Source organism: Sinocyclocheilus anshuiensis, unplaced genomic scaffold, assembly GCF_001515605.1.
Source record: "Sinocyclocheilus anshuiensis isolate Anshui unplaced genomic scaffold, SAMN03320099.WGS_v1.1 scaffold376, whole genome shotgun sequence".
Taxonomy (NCBI): Eukaryota; Metazoa; Chordata; class Actinopteri; order Cypriniformes; family Cyprinidae; genus Sinocyclocheilus; species Sinocyclocheilus anshuiensis.
In genome coordinates, this window is record NW_015558600.1 from 136,367 (window position 1) to 153,865 (window position 17,499).

At 39.9% G+C, this 17,499-nt stretch overlaps 1 protein-coding gene across 1 annotated transcript; it reads right to left on the bottom strand.

Moving 5' to 3' along the window:
• Positions 1–1,423: 1,423 nt before the first annotated feature.
• On the bottom strand, positions 1,424–16,615 carry nuak1b (NUAK family, SNF1-like kinase, 1b). The gene is made up of 7 exons (XM_016475910.1): positions 15,577–16,615; positions 7,688–7,808; positions 5,579–5,730; positions 4,322–4,387; positions 3,861–3,980; positions 2,661–2,793; positions 1,424–2,529 (listed from the first exon to the last, which is right to left on the bottom strand). The coding sequence occupies exons 1-7, from the start codon at positions 15,784–15,786 to the stop codon at positions 1,490–1,492; spliced, it is 1,842 nt and encodes a 613-aa protein (XP_016331396.1). The 5' UTR covers positions 15,787–16,615; the 3' UTR covers positions 1,424–1,489.
• Between the last annotated feature and the right edge of the window lie 884 nt (positions 16,616–17,499).

Below are 17,499 nucleotides of genomic sequence, written 5' to 3' on the forward strand. Positions count from 1 at the left end.
TTTTTTGTTTTGTTTTTTAGCTCTAACGGGAGTGATTTGGGCATCAAAGTTCAACAGAGAACCAATAATCCATTATTCTTAAAGCTTAAAGTTATAATCCCTAAGCATCAACACATAAACATCAGGAGAGACAATGTTCCTACAGTCCAAAACCTTTGGAAATAGTCAAACAAGCTTGTCTCGGCCTGAACATTCTTTGGAGCTGAGATTGTGTCTGACATTTCTACCTTGAGTTAAACCTTGTTAATGTGAAGGTGTCCAGAACTCTAAACAGTCAGCTAACCCAATCAAGAAACCACAAGAGTACCATTCTAGAGAAACACATGGTGCATGCACACATGTTCCTGTCAGGACTCAATCAGAAACAACCAATCCAGCATGCTGGCACCTTGAATTACCCAGCGAGTTCTGAAAATAAACTCCCTTTCAAGGTGTTCATGGACTGACCATTCTTCTTCTTGAATAATGCACTGTAAAGCACTAGCCTCTCGGCAAAAGTGGGGCAACTTTAACCTTGAAGTCAGGTAGTTCTGTAAGGTAGGCTTTGTGCTCAGAGGTCCTGGGGCTCTTCTAAGCATTCGATACAAACTAAAAAATAAAATAATAAAATAAAAACAATAATACGCAGTTCATCTGATGACAGCTTCCTCTGGCATCTCTCTCCACCTTAAGGAAATGACATACATAATTTAATATGAATTAAAAAATTAAAAACAAACAAACAAAAAGGCACTTCTATAAATCCATATATATGCTTCGACTCATAGGATCAATACGAGTTTGATCATTACATATGCAGTTTAAATGTCATATTACAATAACCAAGAAAGAAAAATAACAATTATATATGTCAGTTCCAACCAAGGACAACGAGAGATTTCAGTTTCTTATTCTTCCAGTACTGCCAGACCACACCAGTTTTGTATCACTAAATCTACAAAAAAAATATTAATAAATAATACACAACAACAGTTCATTTGGAGCAAGACCCTGGTTTCGTTTTTTGGAAGTAAATATCACAAATGGCTCTGTGAGAGTTTTAAGGTGCTTGATAAACTCAGGTTGGCTCTTATTTTTGTTTCATCAAGGCTGCTGTTACATGATGCCATACTGTGTTGCTAACTCACCTTATACTTAATATGTAAACATTTAATATCATTCCTTGCCTGTAGGGGGATAATGTCCCAGAGTACCAACTTAAATTTTACTTACTTCAAACCCTTAAATCCCCCTAGGCTGTAGTTCCTATAGTTGTATTTGATACAAATTTTAACTGTGTATAAGATTGGGTTGGGTAAAGGTCAAGTAAAATAGGGTAGGATTAGGGTTAAGGTTTGGTTGTGTACAACCTCCAATATCATCCCATTGAAAAAGGACTCACATTCATAGAATCCCAGTTTTGCACTGGTCGTCAACAACATGCCGAACAAACATCTTCCACTTGCTCCACCTTCTTTCTTTCTAGGCCCCTCTCAACTGGCCCCCATCCCTATGACAGGTTGTTGCTGATGTCCAGGGCTTGTTGGTACACCTGAGTCATATCATCAAGATCTCCTAGTAGAGAGAAGCTGCTGTTATCCCCCGGAGAGCCCCGCGTTCCTCGGCTGAATTTCCCACTATGTAGGGGAGGAGCTGCCTGGAGACCTTTGAAGTTGGCCAGCTGGAGAAGGTTTTCTGCAGACACACAGCCTCTGATGTTGGGGCGGGCACCGGGTGGGGGCCAGTCAGTGCCACTGAAGGAACTGTTGGTGATGGTGTCCCTATCCTCCCTTACAATACTAGATGGGCGACTCTGACTGCGGGATAAACCAGAATCGCCAGGTGCTGGTTCCCCAAGGACACTCAAAGGAGGAGCGCCACTGTATGTAGAATACTTCCCGTTGTGCTTCAAGATGCCCTTCCTACCAACTGCTCGCTTTGGTGGTGAGCTGGCGGCAAGAGGTGTAATGTTGCCACCTAGCAGGTCAGAGGACTCGCTGCGCTCTGGGGAAGAATAGTACCCTGATTCTCGTTGTTGGTTGTTTTTTAGGATTCCCTTCTTCGGAAGGATAGAGACCGCTTTGGTAGGAGAGTTGCCTGTTAGGCCCTGCTCCTCCTCGCCCTCTTCATCTTCAGGCCCGGATTCCTTCTCTGGGGTTCCCACACTGGATTCTATTTCTTCCAGACTTGGAGAGCGTTGCTCTTCAGAGGTTCTTGTCTTCAGGATGCCCTTTGGTCTCTTGAGGCCCAGGCTGTCATCTCCATTACAGTGAGACACACCGTCATCATTCTCTTTCTTAGACTTTTTGGGCCGTTGACGGACAAGCAGGAATGGCTCGGACCGGATGGCTTTAGTGGGTCGAGGCTCAGTCCGGTTCTGCCAGTCAATGAGACGAGCCAGCATGGGTGAGCCAGCATCCCTTTGCGATTCACAGTCACACACACTGGTTTTCCATCCCCAGTTTACCCACCAGTGATTGGCGATGTCTTCCACTGTGGCCCGCCGCTCGGGGTTGACCATCAGCATCCAGCGGATAAGACCACGAGCATCTAAACAAAAGACCAAGCAAGCTTCTTGTTTATCATGATCAAGAGACACATTTACCTGCATACATCGGTACACATTTTTCTATACAAAAGGCATTCTGAACTTTGTCTAAGAGTTCATGCAAGACCAGTACCTGATGACTGGGATGGTTCTCGATACTCTCCGTTGCTGATTTGCCAAATGAGATTTTTGTGGTCCCCTCCATCGAATGGCATGCTGCCATAGACCAGCGTATACAGCAAAACCCCCAGAGCCCAGCTGTCCACCTGCAAATAATGGATGGCATTGATGTCAGCTGACTCTGAAAGAACATTGAGTTACTGCTAACGGTTAATGACACTTCAGATATTCTGTCATATGGAGGTGGGATAGAAATCACATGACAAGACTTGGATGTTTAATGCTGGCTGTGCTTTCATGCGCAAATCTATTGATGGCATGACTTTTTGGAAAGCAACTGGACACTCCAGCACGCACAAACAGCATCAGACGGTACCAGTCTTCCACTCTTGTTGGTTTCAGGCTGTTTTTCAGCTTCAACTTTATATGCAATAAATCTGTTTTGAGACGTTCTATTACACAACATACCACCCTAAGCAGTCAGTTATGTAAGTCCTGTGGAAGGTGGGTTGAAAGGGCAAGGTATGAAGGCCAGAAAACTCAAGATCGCCCCAGCAGCCTGGATGGTTTTCCAGGTTCTTGAGTTGTCAGTTCACAGGAAATTACTTATAGACTAGAGTAATTGTTTTGCTCAAGGCGGTCACCAAGGTGAGAAGAAATGGAGACTTTCATTGCTTTCATTGATTGCAAGGGTTTGGCTATTTTGATTATCCTCTACATTTTAGTGTTTTCTGTACCCTTGAGGAAAACTGCAGCAAATTTTGAAAAGCCCTGAGCTATATACCACAAGAGCGGCACATGTAAAGCTCTAAAGAACGTTACAACTCTGACCGAGGTTTGACATGTATAATCAGAGATACTTGGAGAAAGAAACTCCAGCTGCTCTCCATGTTCAGTAGGGAAGCACAAGGCGTGTGTTTGCCTGTTCCTAGGGGTATGTGGAAGGATAATCCCATCAAAGAGCAGAATAAGGCTTCACTAACCACACAGACTGTCTCTGATACATCACAGCCGCTCACAGTGGATTTCACACACTAACATAATGAAACTGGGGGGTGTTTCATTTACGATGATGCAAACCTCAAGGGTTTATGTCTGTGCATCATGTCATGCAGGCCTGTAGTAAACCATTCCAGCATGTTTTTATGACCCTGGAAAGAAGTTCAACATAAAGAGCAGCTTGTAAAGCTTTCTTTATCTGAGCATGCCTCACCTCTGGACCACGGTATGGTCTGCCGTTGACGATCTCTGGGGATGCGTACAGTGGACTACCACAAAAGGTCTGGAGGAGCTTGTCTTTATGATACAGGTTGGACAACCCAAAATCAGCAATCTGAATGAACAACAAATACATCAGTGTTTGGTTTTAGAGAAATAATGCTAAACAAAAAGTTTATTTTTCTGTTTTACTTTTACTGAGTAAGTGTTTGCTTTTACAAGGAGTGATTTTTCAACATCCTGCTTTTTTTGTTTCATGAATGAAGCCCACCATTTCTTAATTTTTAAGTTCACATACTTGTATTTAAACACTACTGAGGTGGAGAAAATCTTTTGGAAACAGTACAGCATCCTTTCCATATACTATTTTGTGGGACGCACTAATCCTAATGTTGTATACTATATAGTTCACGGATGTGAAGTAAGATGTAGCCACAGTTTCAGAACCATTCTTACCTTTATGTTACAGTTTTCATCCAGTAGAACATTTTCCAGTTTCAGGTCTCGGTGAACAACACCATTCTGTAAAGAAAATGTCAGAATGCACTTCAGAGATCTGAGGTAATGCTGTCATAGCCAACAAAATCTTTATTAACCGCTGACATCTGTCCCACAAACACTCTCTGTAATTACAGTTCTGTTCAGACACCAGTTTTTGATTGGAACATGACTGTGCAGTTAGTCCTTGTGTTTCCTTTAAAGTAAGACACAGCATTCGGGTTATAGCACGCCCGGGAACCCAGTTACAAGGGTTTAGGATCTGAGAGAGTTTGTTACAGATGTCTGATGACCATGAAAGATGCATGTGTTCAGCATGCACAGTGTTTAGCAAATGAACTATAAATTGCCAGTTTGACAGGCTGCTTTCTTGAGGCGTCTGGCCGACCCCCCCTGAAAATCCCCCCACATTGTGGTTGCCCATGGCGATGATGACTCATTACCCTCCCCTCTGGTGTCTGGAAGCTCCCCTGCCCTGATATATGACAACACGTCATCTTCAGCTGCAAACCAGCCCACTCAGTGCAAGCCCACAGGGACCTTGATTGACTCAGCAATGCATCATGGGGGAATGGGACTGTCTTATCTGGAATTCTAGCTATGATTCATAACCTAGTAATCCGACTAATTAGACAGCATTTTGATACGCTTTTCAATTAGGTAGGTAGGTATCTGAATGCAATCCCATAATGCATTGTGCAAGCTCAGTGACAAAAAAATCCACCCAAAAATGGTGGACAAAACAAAAGAAACGTCATTTATAAATATAGGGTGAATTCAGGTAAATTGGGACACTTTTTGCCATTGAGATGACTGGGGAAATGTCCCAATTATCCTGAATTATGGTTTCAAACTCTATCGAAAAGACTTGAAAACAATCCATTTGTAAGAAACTGGAAAAGCCCTTATACACATACACAAGACTTCATGGAAATGTACAAATGGGTGGTTTATTACTCTATCAACAGCTCTGCTAAATGCTGAAATGTGTGACCCATGATGCAAAGCTGTTTCACATCAGTTGTCTATTCCAAGATTCCTCCCAATCTGACAAGAGCCAAAGATAACAGACTCGCACTGCACGGCCTGATTTCATCGAATAACTGCACGTGCAGCTCTGCGGGAAACCCTGTGAAGCAAGAGGCTCTCTCAGAGAAGAGAAAGGAATTGAGAAATAGAAAGAATGGAAAGGAGAGAGATAAGAGAGGTGCGTACCTTATGGCAGTAGTGCACAGCAGAGACGATCTGCCTGAAGAAGTGTCGGGTTTCTCTCTCAGTCAGGCGTCTGCGTTCGCTGATGTAGTCATAGAGTTCACCTTTACTGGCGTATTCCATGACAATCACTATCTTGTCCTTATTTTCAAACACTACAGAACAAAACAACATCGTGAAAATCTGATCAGTTTATTTATACCTTGTATGTTGATTCGTGATGTTTTATTTATATATGTTCATAATGTTTATTTAATGATCTGTATGCCAGATTGAAATCAGTATAAAAATGTTTTATTTCAGTTTGTAGTTAGCAGTATCATTTACAATAAAGCTGTTATATTGTCCAGTATTTTTATCCATAATGCAGTTCCACAAGTAAGTGGAAGTACGTCTCTAATAAAAGTTGAAAGAAATAGATAAGAAAAAAATCTAGATAAAGTTGTAGGCCTCAGGAATTGACCAGTTGGATAACGTGACCCATGTCTAGGTTACACAGGCCAAGGCTTCAACAGGGAGGCGTCCAGTCAAAATAAATGTACGGTGGCGCCTTGTTTCTTCAGAATGCAGCCCACAATGAAAAAGTACAAGTACAAAACTACTGGATGCGTAAAAATGAAAAGACTTTGTTTTGTAGTGGCCAGTCCAGAAAGTTCAGCAGGTCACAGTGGAATCCGTTAATGACCAGGAGAAGCTGAAAAATCCAGAGGAACAAACACAGCAAATTACAGTCCGACGCAGCAGAAAGTGGCTGTTTCTGCAAAACCCCAAAAATCCTCATACACATCACCCCACCCAAGCGTTTGGCGCTGCCCCTGGCTCCTGTCACACTTCCAGAATCGCTTCTCATCTTTTTACAGAATCTCTCCTGTCCGCCATCGCTTTCCGCAGAACAGCAGGGAATGCAAGTGCAAGGCCTTCTGGGATTGTGCAAATACAGTTTAGAGAGAGAGAGGGGTAACAAAGTTAACATAACACAGATTTACTGTGTCAGCGTAAATCAGAGTCTTCTCACAGTGACGCTAAATATCGGAGCTCAGCGCTAAATTCAACAGCGATATGCAGCCTGTAGGAAAGGAACATCCCAAATGAGATCATCTCAATTGTTTCTCCTAGATCACAGTGAGGTTAAATGCAACTAAATGGAGACTTTGCTCAAGTCTCCTGCTTCTCAGATGTTTCTCCCGAAAAAAAAAAAAGACCTCAAAATAGTCTGCAATCAAAAGTCAGAGATCTCAATATGAGCTTGAACATTTCTCATCTAATTTTATAGCTTTATTTTCTTACTGTATGTCAACAATTGTCTCATTTGTGAGGAATTTTAGGAGAATCAATGGAGAAACTTTTGATATCCGTGACTATAAGTCTCGTGAGCGATGAGTGAGCAACCTTCGAGTAATAAAAATATTCCTCTGGGAAAGTTCACGCAGCTAAACGGGTACGCAAGCAATTCATTCCTCTATCCAAAAATTTCCACGACCAGCCCAAACTCATAAACATAATTTAACACCGCACAAAATTAAAAGAGAAAGACACTCTGACATTAGAGCAATGAAAGACAAAGCCAGACACGAGAAAAAAAGGAGTCTCCGGAGACTCATTTAAAGAGGTGTTCTCCCCTCTTTGAGTCAGGCCAACCACAATACAGGCGAAGTCATGACACAGAACAAAGATGAATACGGTAACTCTTCAAAAATAAACTGCCCTATAAACCCAGACGGACTTTGAGCGGAAAAACGTCGAGTCAGCGCACCGAGAGCTCGCCAGGCCCGCCGTGGCACAGAATCAGCAGAACAAACCAGACGGCTGCAAAAATGGCTTTAGAAATTATCAACACAGAATTTCACCGGAGATCGTAACCACTGAAACACATGCTGGTCAGGAATGGGGAGCATCATATTCACTGAGGCTGATCTTTAATTTGAATGTTATTGCATGAATAGAGCAAAAACCTTTTACTGTCCTTCACAACACAAGTCTATCAATAGTTAATGAAAGATTATTCATTATTTATTAGAATTGTATGTTTTATTTATTGCTGAGTTTGAATGGATGGATGGATGGATGGATGGATGGATAGATAGATAGATAGATAGATAGATAGATAGATACCTTCATATATTGAGATGATATGTGGGTGGCGAAGAGACGACATGATCTCGATTTCTCTTCGAATGTGAACCATGTCCTGTTCATCTTTAATCTTCTCCTTCCTGATAGACTTGATGGCAACCTGAAGAGAAGAAAGATTTACAGTTTCAATCTTGTCAAAAAGAATAAAAATGTTTATCAGAGTATTTGTAAAAGATGCTAATTTTGGTCAATTTGTGACTAAATCAAATATTTATCTTAGTAATTTTATGCCACTTTTTTGACAGGAAACGACTCAAGTTAGCGTAAAACTCACATTGCCAGGATTAGCACCACAGCTTACCACTTAGCCGCGGCTCTGACAAAAACATTCTATTTCTGAATGTCAGAAAAACACCTGAGTAGATTCTTCAGACAGAGGTGTAATCATCCCATCACACACACGCACACACACAGAATTATCCCATAAACACATCACGGCTGAGCATATTTTCAGTCTCCTGCTATGTAATTTTCCTGATGTTTTTTAGGAAAATGAGGGTGCAGTGTTTGGAAGCGGAATGAAAGCTCTCATGGGCCCTGAGGACACTGCACTGATGTCTCTATATGATCACATGATGACCTGAACAGGCTCCAGTATGTATGGAACCCCATTTCCGCCACTGAATAAAAAATAAAAAAGCTAATTGAAACTTTTAATCTCACAATTCTGACTTTTTTTCCACAATTGCGAGTTTACATGTCATAATTCTGATTTAATTGTTCTCAGAATTGAAAGTGAAACTGATGTGATGTGCAGCCAAGTATGGTGTCATACTCGGAATTTGTGCTCTGCATATAACCCATCCAAGTGCACACACACACAGACAGCAGTGAGCAGTGAACACACACACACCATGGACACACACCCGGAGCAGTGGGCAGCCATTTTTCTTGCGGCGCCCGGAGAGTAGTTGAGGGTTTGGTACCTTGCTCAAGGGTCTCACCTCAGTCGTGGTATTGAAAGTGGAAGAGAGCGCTGTGCATTCACTCCCCCCACCTACAATCCCTGCCGGTACCAAAATTCGAACCCGCGACCTTTGGTTTACAAGTCCATCTCTAACCATGCCACGACTGTCCCCATTGGCCCAGTTGTGAGATATATACTCACAATTGTGAGTTATAAAGTCAGAGTTGCCAGATATAAACCTGCAATTGCGAGGAAAAAATGTCAGAATTGTGAGATAAAGTCACAACTACCTTTTTTATTTTTGACTTAATTTCTCAGAACTGCAAGTTTATATCTCACAATTCTGACTTTAAAATACGCAATTCTAACTTTATAACTCGCAATTGCAAGTTTATATATCAGAATTGCGAGTTTATGTCATGCAATTGTGAGAAAAAAAGTCAGAATTGCGAGATTTAAACTTGTAATTACGAGAAAAAAGTTAGAATTGTGAGATAAAAAGTTTTCATCATTCACATTACTAAAATTCATGGAAATAATCAAACAATATATTTCTGTATTGTTTAAATATAAATACATTTAATATAATGTAAAAAAATAAAGGCCATGATGTTCCACACTCAGTTCCACTGGAGTTTTAGAACTCCAAAAAAGACCATTCTAGAACTGGAGATGATGTGGGCAAAGAGGAGATGCCCTATTGACTGACTAATGGATGATATCATGGGGAGGAAAGAGGAAATGATATCTGGGTAGTGATTTCCTGTCTATTTCTGTCCTATCTCACCCTCCCAGGCGTGTGCTACAGGTCCATTTAAAGAACAAATGGAACAATGAGTGAGCTGATGACAAACCTTAGCTGGAAAAGAGGAAGCCCTTTGTCAATTCCTTTAGTTTTATGATGTCATACCTACAACGATTGTCCCTAAAACATGTCTATCCGCTCCTCGATGTAGATTCTCATCATCGCCCGCAGTTCTCAGAACAGCCCGTGTCTTCACATTAATGGCGAGCGAGCAGGCGGACCGCCGCTTTTCTCCGAGAAACCAAAACCACATGTTTCCGAGGAGCTGAAGGTAAATCACTGACTACATCCATAAAAGGAAAGTCCTAGCGGAATGCTTCAGAACTGATTATGTGGAATAAAAAGACATAAACAAATCCAGAATCCAGGGCCCGTTCTCTAAAAGCCGAATGGGCAAACCCTGCTCTTTATTGGAAAGCCATCAGCAAGTGTTTTCCATGAGCTCATGAATTTATGTGCAGCTGAAGGTATTCACCTCCCGCCAGGTCCGCTGGAGACGGCATGAATACTAATGCTGCAGTTTGTTCAAACGCAGCAGGAGCGAGAGTTTAAAATAATCTCCAGGAAGAAAACAAAAATCACAGCTTTCCCACAGAGGTAGAAACAGGATTCTGACCAGCGGAGCTTTTTATTTGCTCATCTGTATGCGAGCCAAATTAACAGAATACAGCATGAATAAAAAGGCAGATGAGTTTTTCTATTTCATTAATGGGGTTTGCAAAGAGAGGGATTTGAACTTTGTTACGTAACATGATTGATACCTCTAAACTTGTAGTGTAGAGGTATGCTACTTTTTTATTAAATAAAATGAAAAAAATTGGGGGGCATGCTTTTTTGACGCCATGTGCTTTTTTTGACCATGTAGCAATCTCCCCAGGCAACATAGCAATCACCCCAGACACCCTAGCAACCAACTCAAACGCCCTAGCAACCACCTCAAATGATCTAGCAATCACCCTAAATGCCCTAACAACCATCCTAGTAAATACCTAGCAACCACCCCAAATACCCTAGATACCATCTAACAATCACCCCGGATACCCTAGTAGAAACCACCTCGAACACCCTTGCAATTATGTGGAATGCCTTAGCAACTACCCCAAAACCCTGACTACCACCCTAGTAACCACATAAGACCCCCCAAACACCCTAGCAACCTCCTAGCAGCCACTTCAAATGGCCTATCAATCATCCTGAATGCCATAAAAACTACGCAAAACCCTAATAACCACTATGGGTGTGCGATAATGACAGAAAATGATATCTCAATATTTTCTGGAATTTTGTCGATAACGATAATTAGACTATATTTTGCTGTGCGTGTTATTGTGCTGGTATTTTGGCAGGTTTAGGACTGCTGTGGACAGCTGACTCCCAAAGCTTTTGATATTCTTTGTATTCTGTGTGGTGGTTAGTTTGCAGGAGTAACAGAAATTAACTTTTCCAACAAGTTAAAATAGCTTTTTACCTATTATAGGGCTGTTATCAATCAGTCAGTACAAATCAATCATTATCAACAAAATTTTTGTTTTCAATGCAGAGGTGACACAGAATCTGCTTCTGTGGCATTTAGATGCATTCACAAAGACTGTTTAATGCAGGACATGAATGCAGTTAACCTGCAGTTACAAATGCATAAATAATGTTTTGATGTTTTAAAAACAATACGTTCAATTGTGATATTTGAAATGATTTTGGGGGAAAAAGGGGAAATATACACTTTAAATATAAACCTAAAATCGCCAGTAGGTGGCAGCAAATCACTGAGTGAGTCCTTAATTCATTCATTCAACCGATTCGTTCCAACGGCTGATTGATTCGGTACCAAAACATCGCCGTGTGTTGCTCAGAGACGCAAAACAGTTCTGCTGTGGCTTTGTTTGAAACTATTTTTGTTGACGAAATAGAGCAAAGGCAGGAACTTGTGTCTAACTTGTGAGTCAGTTAATATTAACTTCTTGTCTATTATTTAGTTTAAACAATTACGATATTATCGTAGAAGATATATATTGCACACCCCTAACAACCACCCAAGTAACCTTCTAGCAACCACCCCAATAGCCAAGGTACCATCTAGCAATCCCCCCGGACACACTAGTGACCACCACAAATGCCCTAGCAAGCAATCGGCCCAAAACCCTAACAGCCACCCAGGTAACCAGTAATGACCTAGCAACCACCCAAGCACCCTAGCAACTACATAGCAATCAGTATGAATACCCTAGCAACCTCTTATCAACCACCCAAAACCCTAACAACCACCTAGCAATTAGGGTTGCAAAGGGGCGACAAATTTCCGGAAACTCTCTTAATTTCTTTGCAACTGAATGTCATGAACATCTTGGATGACATGGGGGTGAGAAAATTATCAGGAAATTTTTATTCTGGAAGTGAACTAATCCGTTAAAACCCACTACACTTTAACAGAATGTTTTGGCCTCCATACAGGATATTAATTTTCCATAACATTTTCATTTCCTGTTCAAGATGGACTTTCAATTGTGTGTCTGCTTTCGCACTGTCACAGTGACCTTTTCACACACAGACGGACAAGTGTGTACAAACACACACTCACACAGACATGTGACCAATTCATCACACACTGTGGAAGGAATGCTGACCGATATGTGGACATCCGATCTTGTTTGAACATTCAGATTCACACAAATGCAATGCAAACACAAGCTCATATGTGCGAGAGCTCACACACACATGCTATCAGTCTGTCTGCTTGGGTCATTATGGTGAATCTGAGGCTGGTAAAGTCATAAAGAAGAATATGTTACACAATTTCTTTGGTTATCTGTGCCTTAGGGGTAGAGGTCAGGAATATGCCATTCTGGATTGTAGCATATATCAACAGTCAGAACCTTCTGTTTGTCTGTGTACGTGATAACAAACAGTAAAGCTTTATCACGGCAGAATGAACCTTACGTTCAGCAACAGAGTTTGTTTGTTTAGCAAGGGACATCACCTAGAGGAACTAAACTAAATATGATATGAGTTGAACATAATGGCCCAGAGGAATATTTTATTGCTTTTATTTTATTTAATGTTTGAAGGTATGCAAGCTTAATTAAGTGTGTTATTGAATTATTCAGAGCTATTCATAACACAATCCAAGTATGCAAACGCAAACGCTTCTAGGTACGCAAGCTCTATTTCAAACGTTGCATTAAAAAAACGGAATGCAAATGCAAGTATGTGAACACAAACTCTTCTAAGTACACAACTGCAATTTCCAAAAATCGTCAGAGCACTATTAACACAACGACACAAAAGTTTGCAGGAATGCAAGGTCAATTAAGTGCGTTGTTGCATTATTCAGTGCTATTCATAACATAATGCACAAGTATGTGATTTTAAACGTATAATGTAGGTACGCAAGCTCACTGTTACGCTGCAAAATTAGAACAGAATTCGTAAGACAATGCAAGTATGCAATTACACTTTTAGATATGCAAGGTTGATTAAATGAGTCATTGCATTCTGCATTGCATTCAATTGCTATTCATTACAACACAACTATGTGAATGCAGCCGTGTCGCAAAGTTTGTCAGAATTCAATTATTAATAATGCAGTGCAGTAACTCTTCTTAGTACGCAAGTGTGATTTCACATGTTGTCGCATTCTGAAATGTGTCAGATGACTGTGTAAACAATGCAAGCAAAAACATTCATGTTTTGAGAGTTTGTACGTTGAGAGATTTTACGTTATGCAGTACTATTGATAACACAATGTAAGTATGCGAATAAAAGCAAACTCTTCTAGGTACGGAAAGTCGTACTGCAATTCAGAATGCAAATCATAACGCAATGCAAGAAAATGCAATGCAACACAAGCAGAAAAAGTACAAATGTTTCAAGGTAGACAATGTCGATTTTGCGAGTTTTTGCGTTATTCAGTGCTATTCATGACGCAATGCAAGTATGCAAAAACAAATGTTTCTGGCTATACAAGTCCTTTTTCAAATATTGTTAGGCTAGAAAATGAGAATGCAATTTATAACTCATTGCAAGTATGTAAACGCAACGACCCTTAGATAAGCAAAGTCAATTTAATGCAGCGTTGCATTCGAACTTGTTTCAAAATGCTATTCATAACAATACAAGTACATGAATGCAAATGCTTTGTATGCAAGCCCATTTTAAAACGTGTTGCAAAAATGTGTAATGCAAGTATGTAAATATGCAAGTATGCAAGTGTGAAGTCACACTAAAATGTGTCAGAATGCAATTTATAACGCAATGTGAGTACACTGCATTCTCAGCGATGCCACAAAGGGGCGCTAATGCTTCTTTTGTGTTTCACAGAAGAAAGTAAGTCATAGAGGTTTGGAACAACATGAGCATGATGAAATGTTTTCAAAAATGTACATTTTTGAGTGAACTATCACATATAGGAGAAAGAATCAAAATACTGCAGTGTTGTACGTGTGTAGGTGTGTTTTAAGACTCTGTGATGTCTAATGTTTAGTCTCTGGCAGTTACCAGTGGTTTCTAAGTCTGTTATCTATACGTATGTCCTATAACTCTTTACAGACAGTGCGTCCGGCCAGTTAAAAGTTTTTCTGACTAATTCCTGCTAAGCACACTAAACCCATGCCAGAAAACAACACCATATGTCTTCCTGAGTGACTTTATTTTTATGGGCCCAGAAACACGCATGACAAATTATGTTTTACCATGCATCTGAGTTTGAGGTAAATGAAAAACATGTATGTGTAGTGTGTGCACTGTTTTATTTTTAGGTCTGTTAGCATGCGCTCATACTTTCTTCAACAGCCTGCCAACACTCTGATGGCACACTGCCCACCGATACACTCAGACCTGTGTGTGTGTGTGTGTGTGTGTGTGTGTGTGTTTATATGGCTGTATGAGTTGTGAAATAGCCTGGATTGTAAATTATTAAACTACAAGAAGGCTATATATCTGCTTCCAGACCATAACAGCCACCAACAACAGTGTTTCCATGGAAATATACATGACTGGAGGGCATTTCAACTGCTAGAATGGATTGCAGATATTTTTTTCAAGTAAAAAACAAAGCTAAATGCTTTCATAGTACAGTCATTCATAGTTAGCTTTCTGCATTTTTTGTCTTCAAAAGCTGTACATCCAATCAAATTATACTGTATTTTGATGCAAATTCATCAATCACTTGGTACAATCTAGTCAAATCAGCCAGATGCTGATGTTTTTTTTCTCAAAACAATGAACAAATCTACTCAAGGTGAAGAATTAGCAACTAGCTATTTTTAACAAAACTGCACCCCACTGACTTTCAGAGAATGGACCAAAAACACTGAGACGTTTTTTTTTTTTTAAGATATCTTTTGTGCTACTCTAGAATAAAGAGTTGAACAGATTTGGACTGACATGAAGGTGACTAAATGACCAAATTTTCATTCTTGGTGGGACTTTGGCAGAACAGAAAGATTTCTTTCTCCTAGCAGCTGTTCCAGGTTCTGTGGTGACTGAGACATTTAGAGGACAATGTTAAACAGCAACCAAAGCCACGTGCCGTAGTGTGCCGAATGAATCCGGTATGTTTGATTAATGAACAAACGAACACTAAAGCCCTGCCTGACCTAGATGCCCACAGCAGAATTTCTAAGTCAGAGTTCATTAGTGACCCGAGGGTCAGAACTCAAGGTCTTTAACACATATGGTGCTGATTGCATCATTATTTACTGCAAGCGGTCAGCAGTGACCTTTGAACCGAACTGCAACCAAGACGGACAATTAGTTAAAGCATGATGCGTTACATTGGGGGCCATTAGAGCAACTTTACAGGAGATTTAAAACATCTGCTCCTGCACAAGCAAATTCCCATGAGATGGACCGAAATAAGACAAACACAACTACAGATTATTATAGCAGAGCTGACACTGTAAACGACAAATTACAGCCGGCCCAAGATCCAGGCCAGTTCTTTATTCATTTACCATAAGATTCATTGATTCAGAAGTTCAATCACTCGTATACATCTATGTATCATGGCATTTCCTTCAGATGTTACCATAGTACTACAGTCATTTTCAACTAAAGGTCAAGTATCTTGCAGGGATTGAACCTACAACCTTCTGGATAGCAGTTCTGATATATAACCACTACATTAGATTGATTTATTTAACAGATGCTTGAAGCTCTTACCTCTATTCCAGAATGGCGCTCGATGGCTTTCTTGACTTTGCCATAGGTTCCTCTCCCCAGGGTCTCCAGCAGCTCGTAGCGATGCTTCAGGTTGTGTTTGTGATGATGTTTCTTCACACCAGAGCTGCTGCGTTTGACCTCACCGGGGCCCTCAGGGGCTTCCGTCACCACTGAGGGGCCCGGCGAGTCACCTGGCCTTTGTGTCTCCATCACGCCGGAGGATGATATTTTACACCTCCCTCTATGTTTAAATATCTTGACTAAATGCTTTGGAATATTGATAATATAAATCTAATTAATATAGCTAATTAGCATATAAATAAATAAATAAATTACAATGCAAAGGTTTATTATGTTAACATATAAACTAATTTATGATTGTCAAAAATTACTCATATTTAAATGAGGTGTCTATCTATTCTACCTATAACCGGCTATGGTAGGCTATCTAAAAGAAAATAATAATCCCAGTCTAATTATGAACGATAAAACAGGGCTATGAACGGACTAAATAGGCATTATATTAAAAAGAAACTAATGAACACGTGCCATGTGGTTTTATGGCACTTATGAACTGCTACAATGTATCATTCACAATTAGAACGACAATGTATCTATTGTGCATTAATCTATTATGACGCGTTCTATACCATTGTGACGTATCCTACTCCGTTATGACGTGTTCTCTTTCCCGTGGCGCGTTCGATCATGATTTCTCCGTTATTCCTTTGTTTCAATCTACCGCAGAAAATCTCAGGTGAGAAAGCAGCGACCACGCCGGCGTTCTGGACGTAAATCACCCTCATTCTGGCCTCGGATCCGCCGTGGTGTCAGTCAGCTCGGTTCTGGTGCAGGTGATCCGTGATATGAGGCTGGGTGCGCGGGGATCGGACGGAAGGATGTGCTGCGGTCTCGTGTCTGCTGTGGCCATGGTTCGGTGTGTTCGGCCCGTCTCTCCTCCTGGTGTCCTGATCTGTGATTCTTTCTCTCTGTCCTCCTTCAGATTGAGAAACACTGAATAAAGACAAAGGGGGCGGAGTCACGCCAGTGTGTGTGTGTGTGTGTGTGTGTGTGTGTGTGTGTGTGTCTCACTCTCTGTCTCTCTCGCTCTCTCTGAATGTGTCTTACTCTGATTTTCTGATTCTGTTTTACTAGAGTGAAAACAGAAAGGTAAAGTGTCATTTTTTATATTAATATACTGAATTCTCTGATTTATGCAGAGAATATAATACACACTGTATATAGAATGCATACAGTAGGCTAGATATGCTTATGTATATATATATATATAACATTTTAAATTTGTACAATTAAAATGTACTTAATATGTGTGTGTGTGTATACTGTATGTATGTATACACACACACACACACATATATATATATATATATATATACAGGCTTGGCTTGACTTAAAAGAAAATGAGCAGAATATACTGTGTGTGTGTTTGTGTGTGTATATATATATATATATATATATACAGGCTTGGCTTGACTTAAAAGTAACTGGGGCATTAACATACATGCAAGTATTTTTTTTTTCTTCTTTTTAATTAAAAATTAAAAAAACGTTTTTTAAAAAGATAAATTCCATGTATACTTTAACTTTATTTTACCTATTCTTTATTTTTTTTATTATAATTAATGTCCAGTTAATGCCCCATTTACTTTAAGTTAAGCTAGTCCTTAATTTATTTTAAAATAAACATTTATTTAAATAATCAAAAGCAAAATATTTTAAGATTTTGTTTTTTAATTTTACCATTTTATTTCTAATAAAATTATTTCCAATCACTTTAAGTCAAGCAAAACCTGTATTTATTTATTTTGAATAAATAAAAACTATACATTTTTATTTTTTGCCACTTTATTTCTCTGCATTTTTCCAATTTTTATTTCTCAGCATTATGTATTTATTTACTTA

Coding starts and splice junctions, on each gene's coding strand:
- nuak1b (XM_016475910.1), bottom strand. CDS start 15,786: ATGGAGACACAAAGGCCAGGTGACTCGCCGGGCCCCTCAGTGGTGACG. Junction 5,731..7,687: donor TATCATCTCAATATATGAAG/GTATCTATCTAT, acceptor TTTGTTCTGTAG/TGTTTGAAAATAAGGACAAG. Junction 4,388..5,578: donor CTGTGCACTACTGCCATAAG/GTACGCACCTCT, acceptor TTTTCTTTACAG/AATGGTGTTGTTCACCGAGA.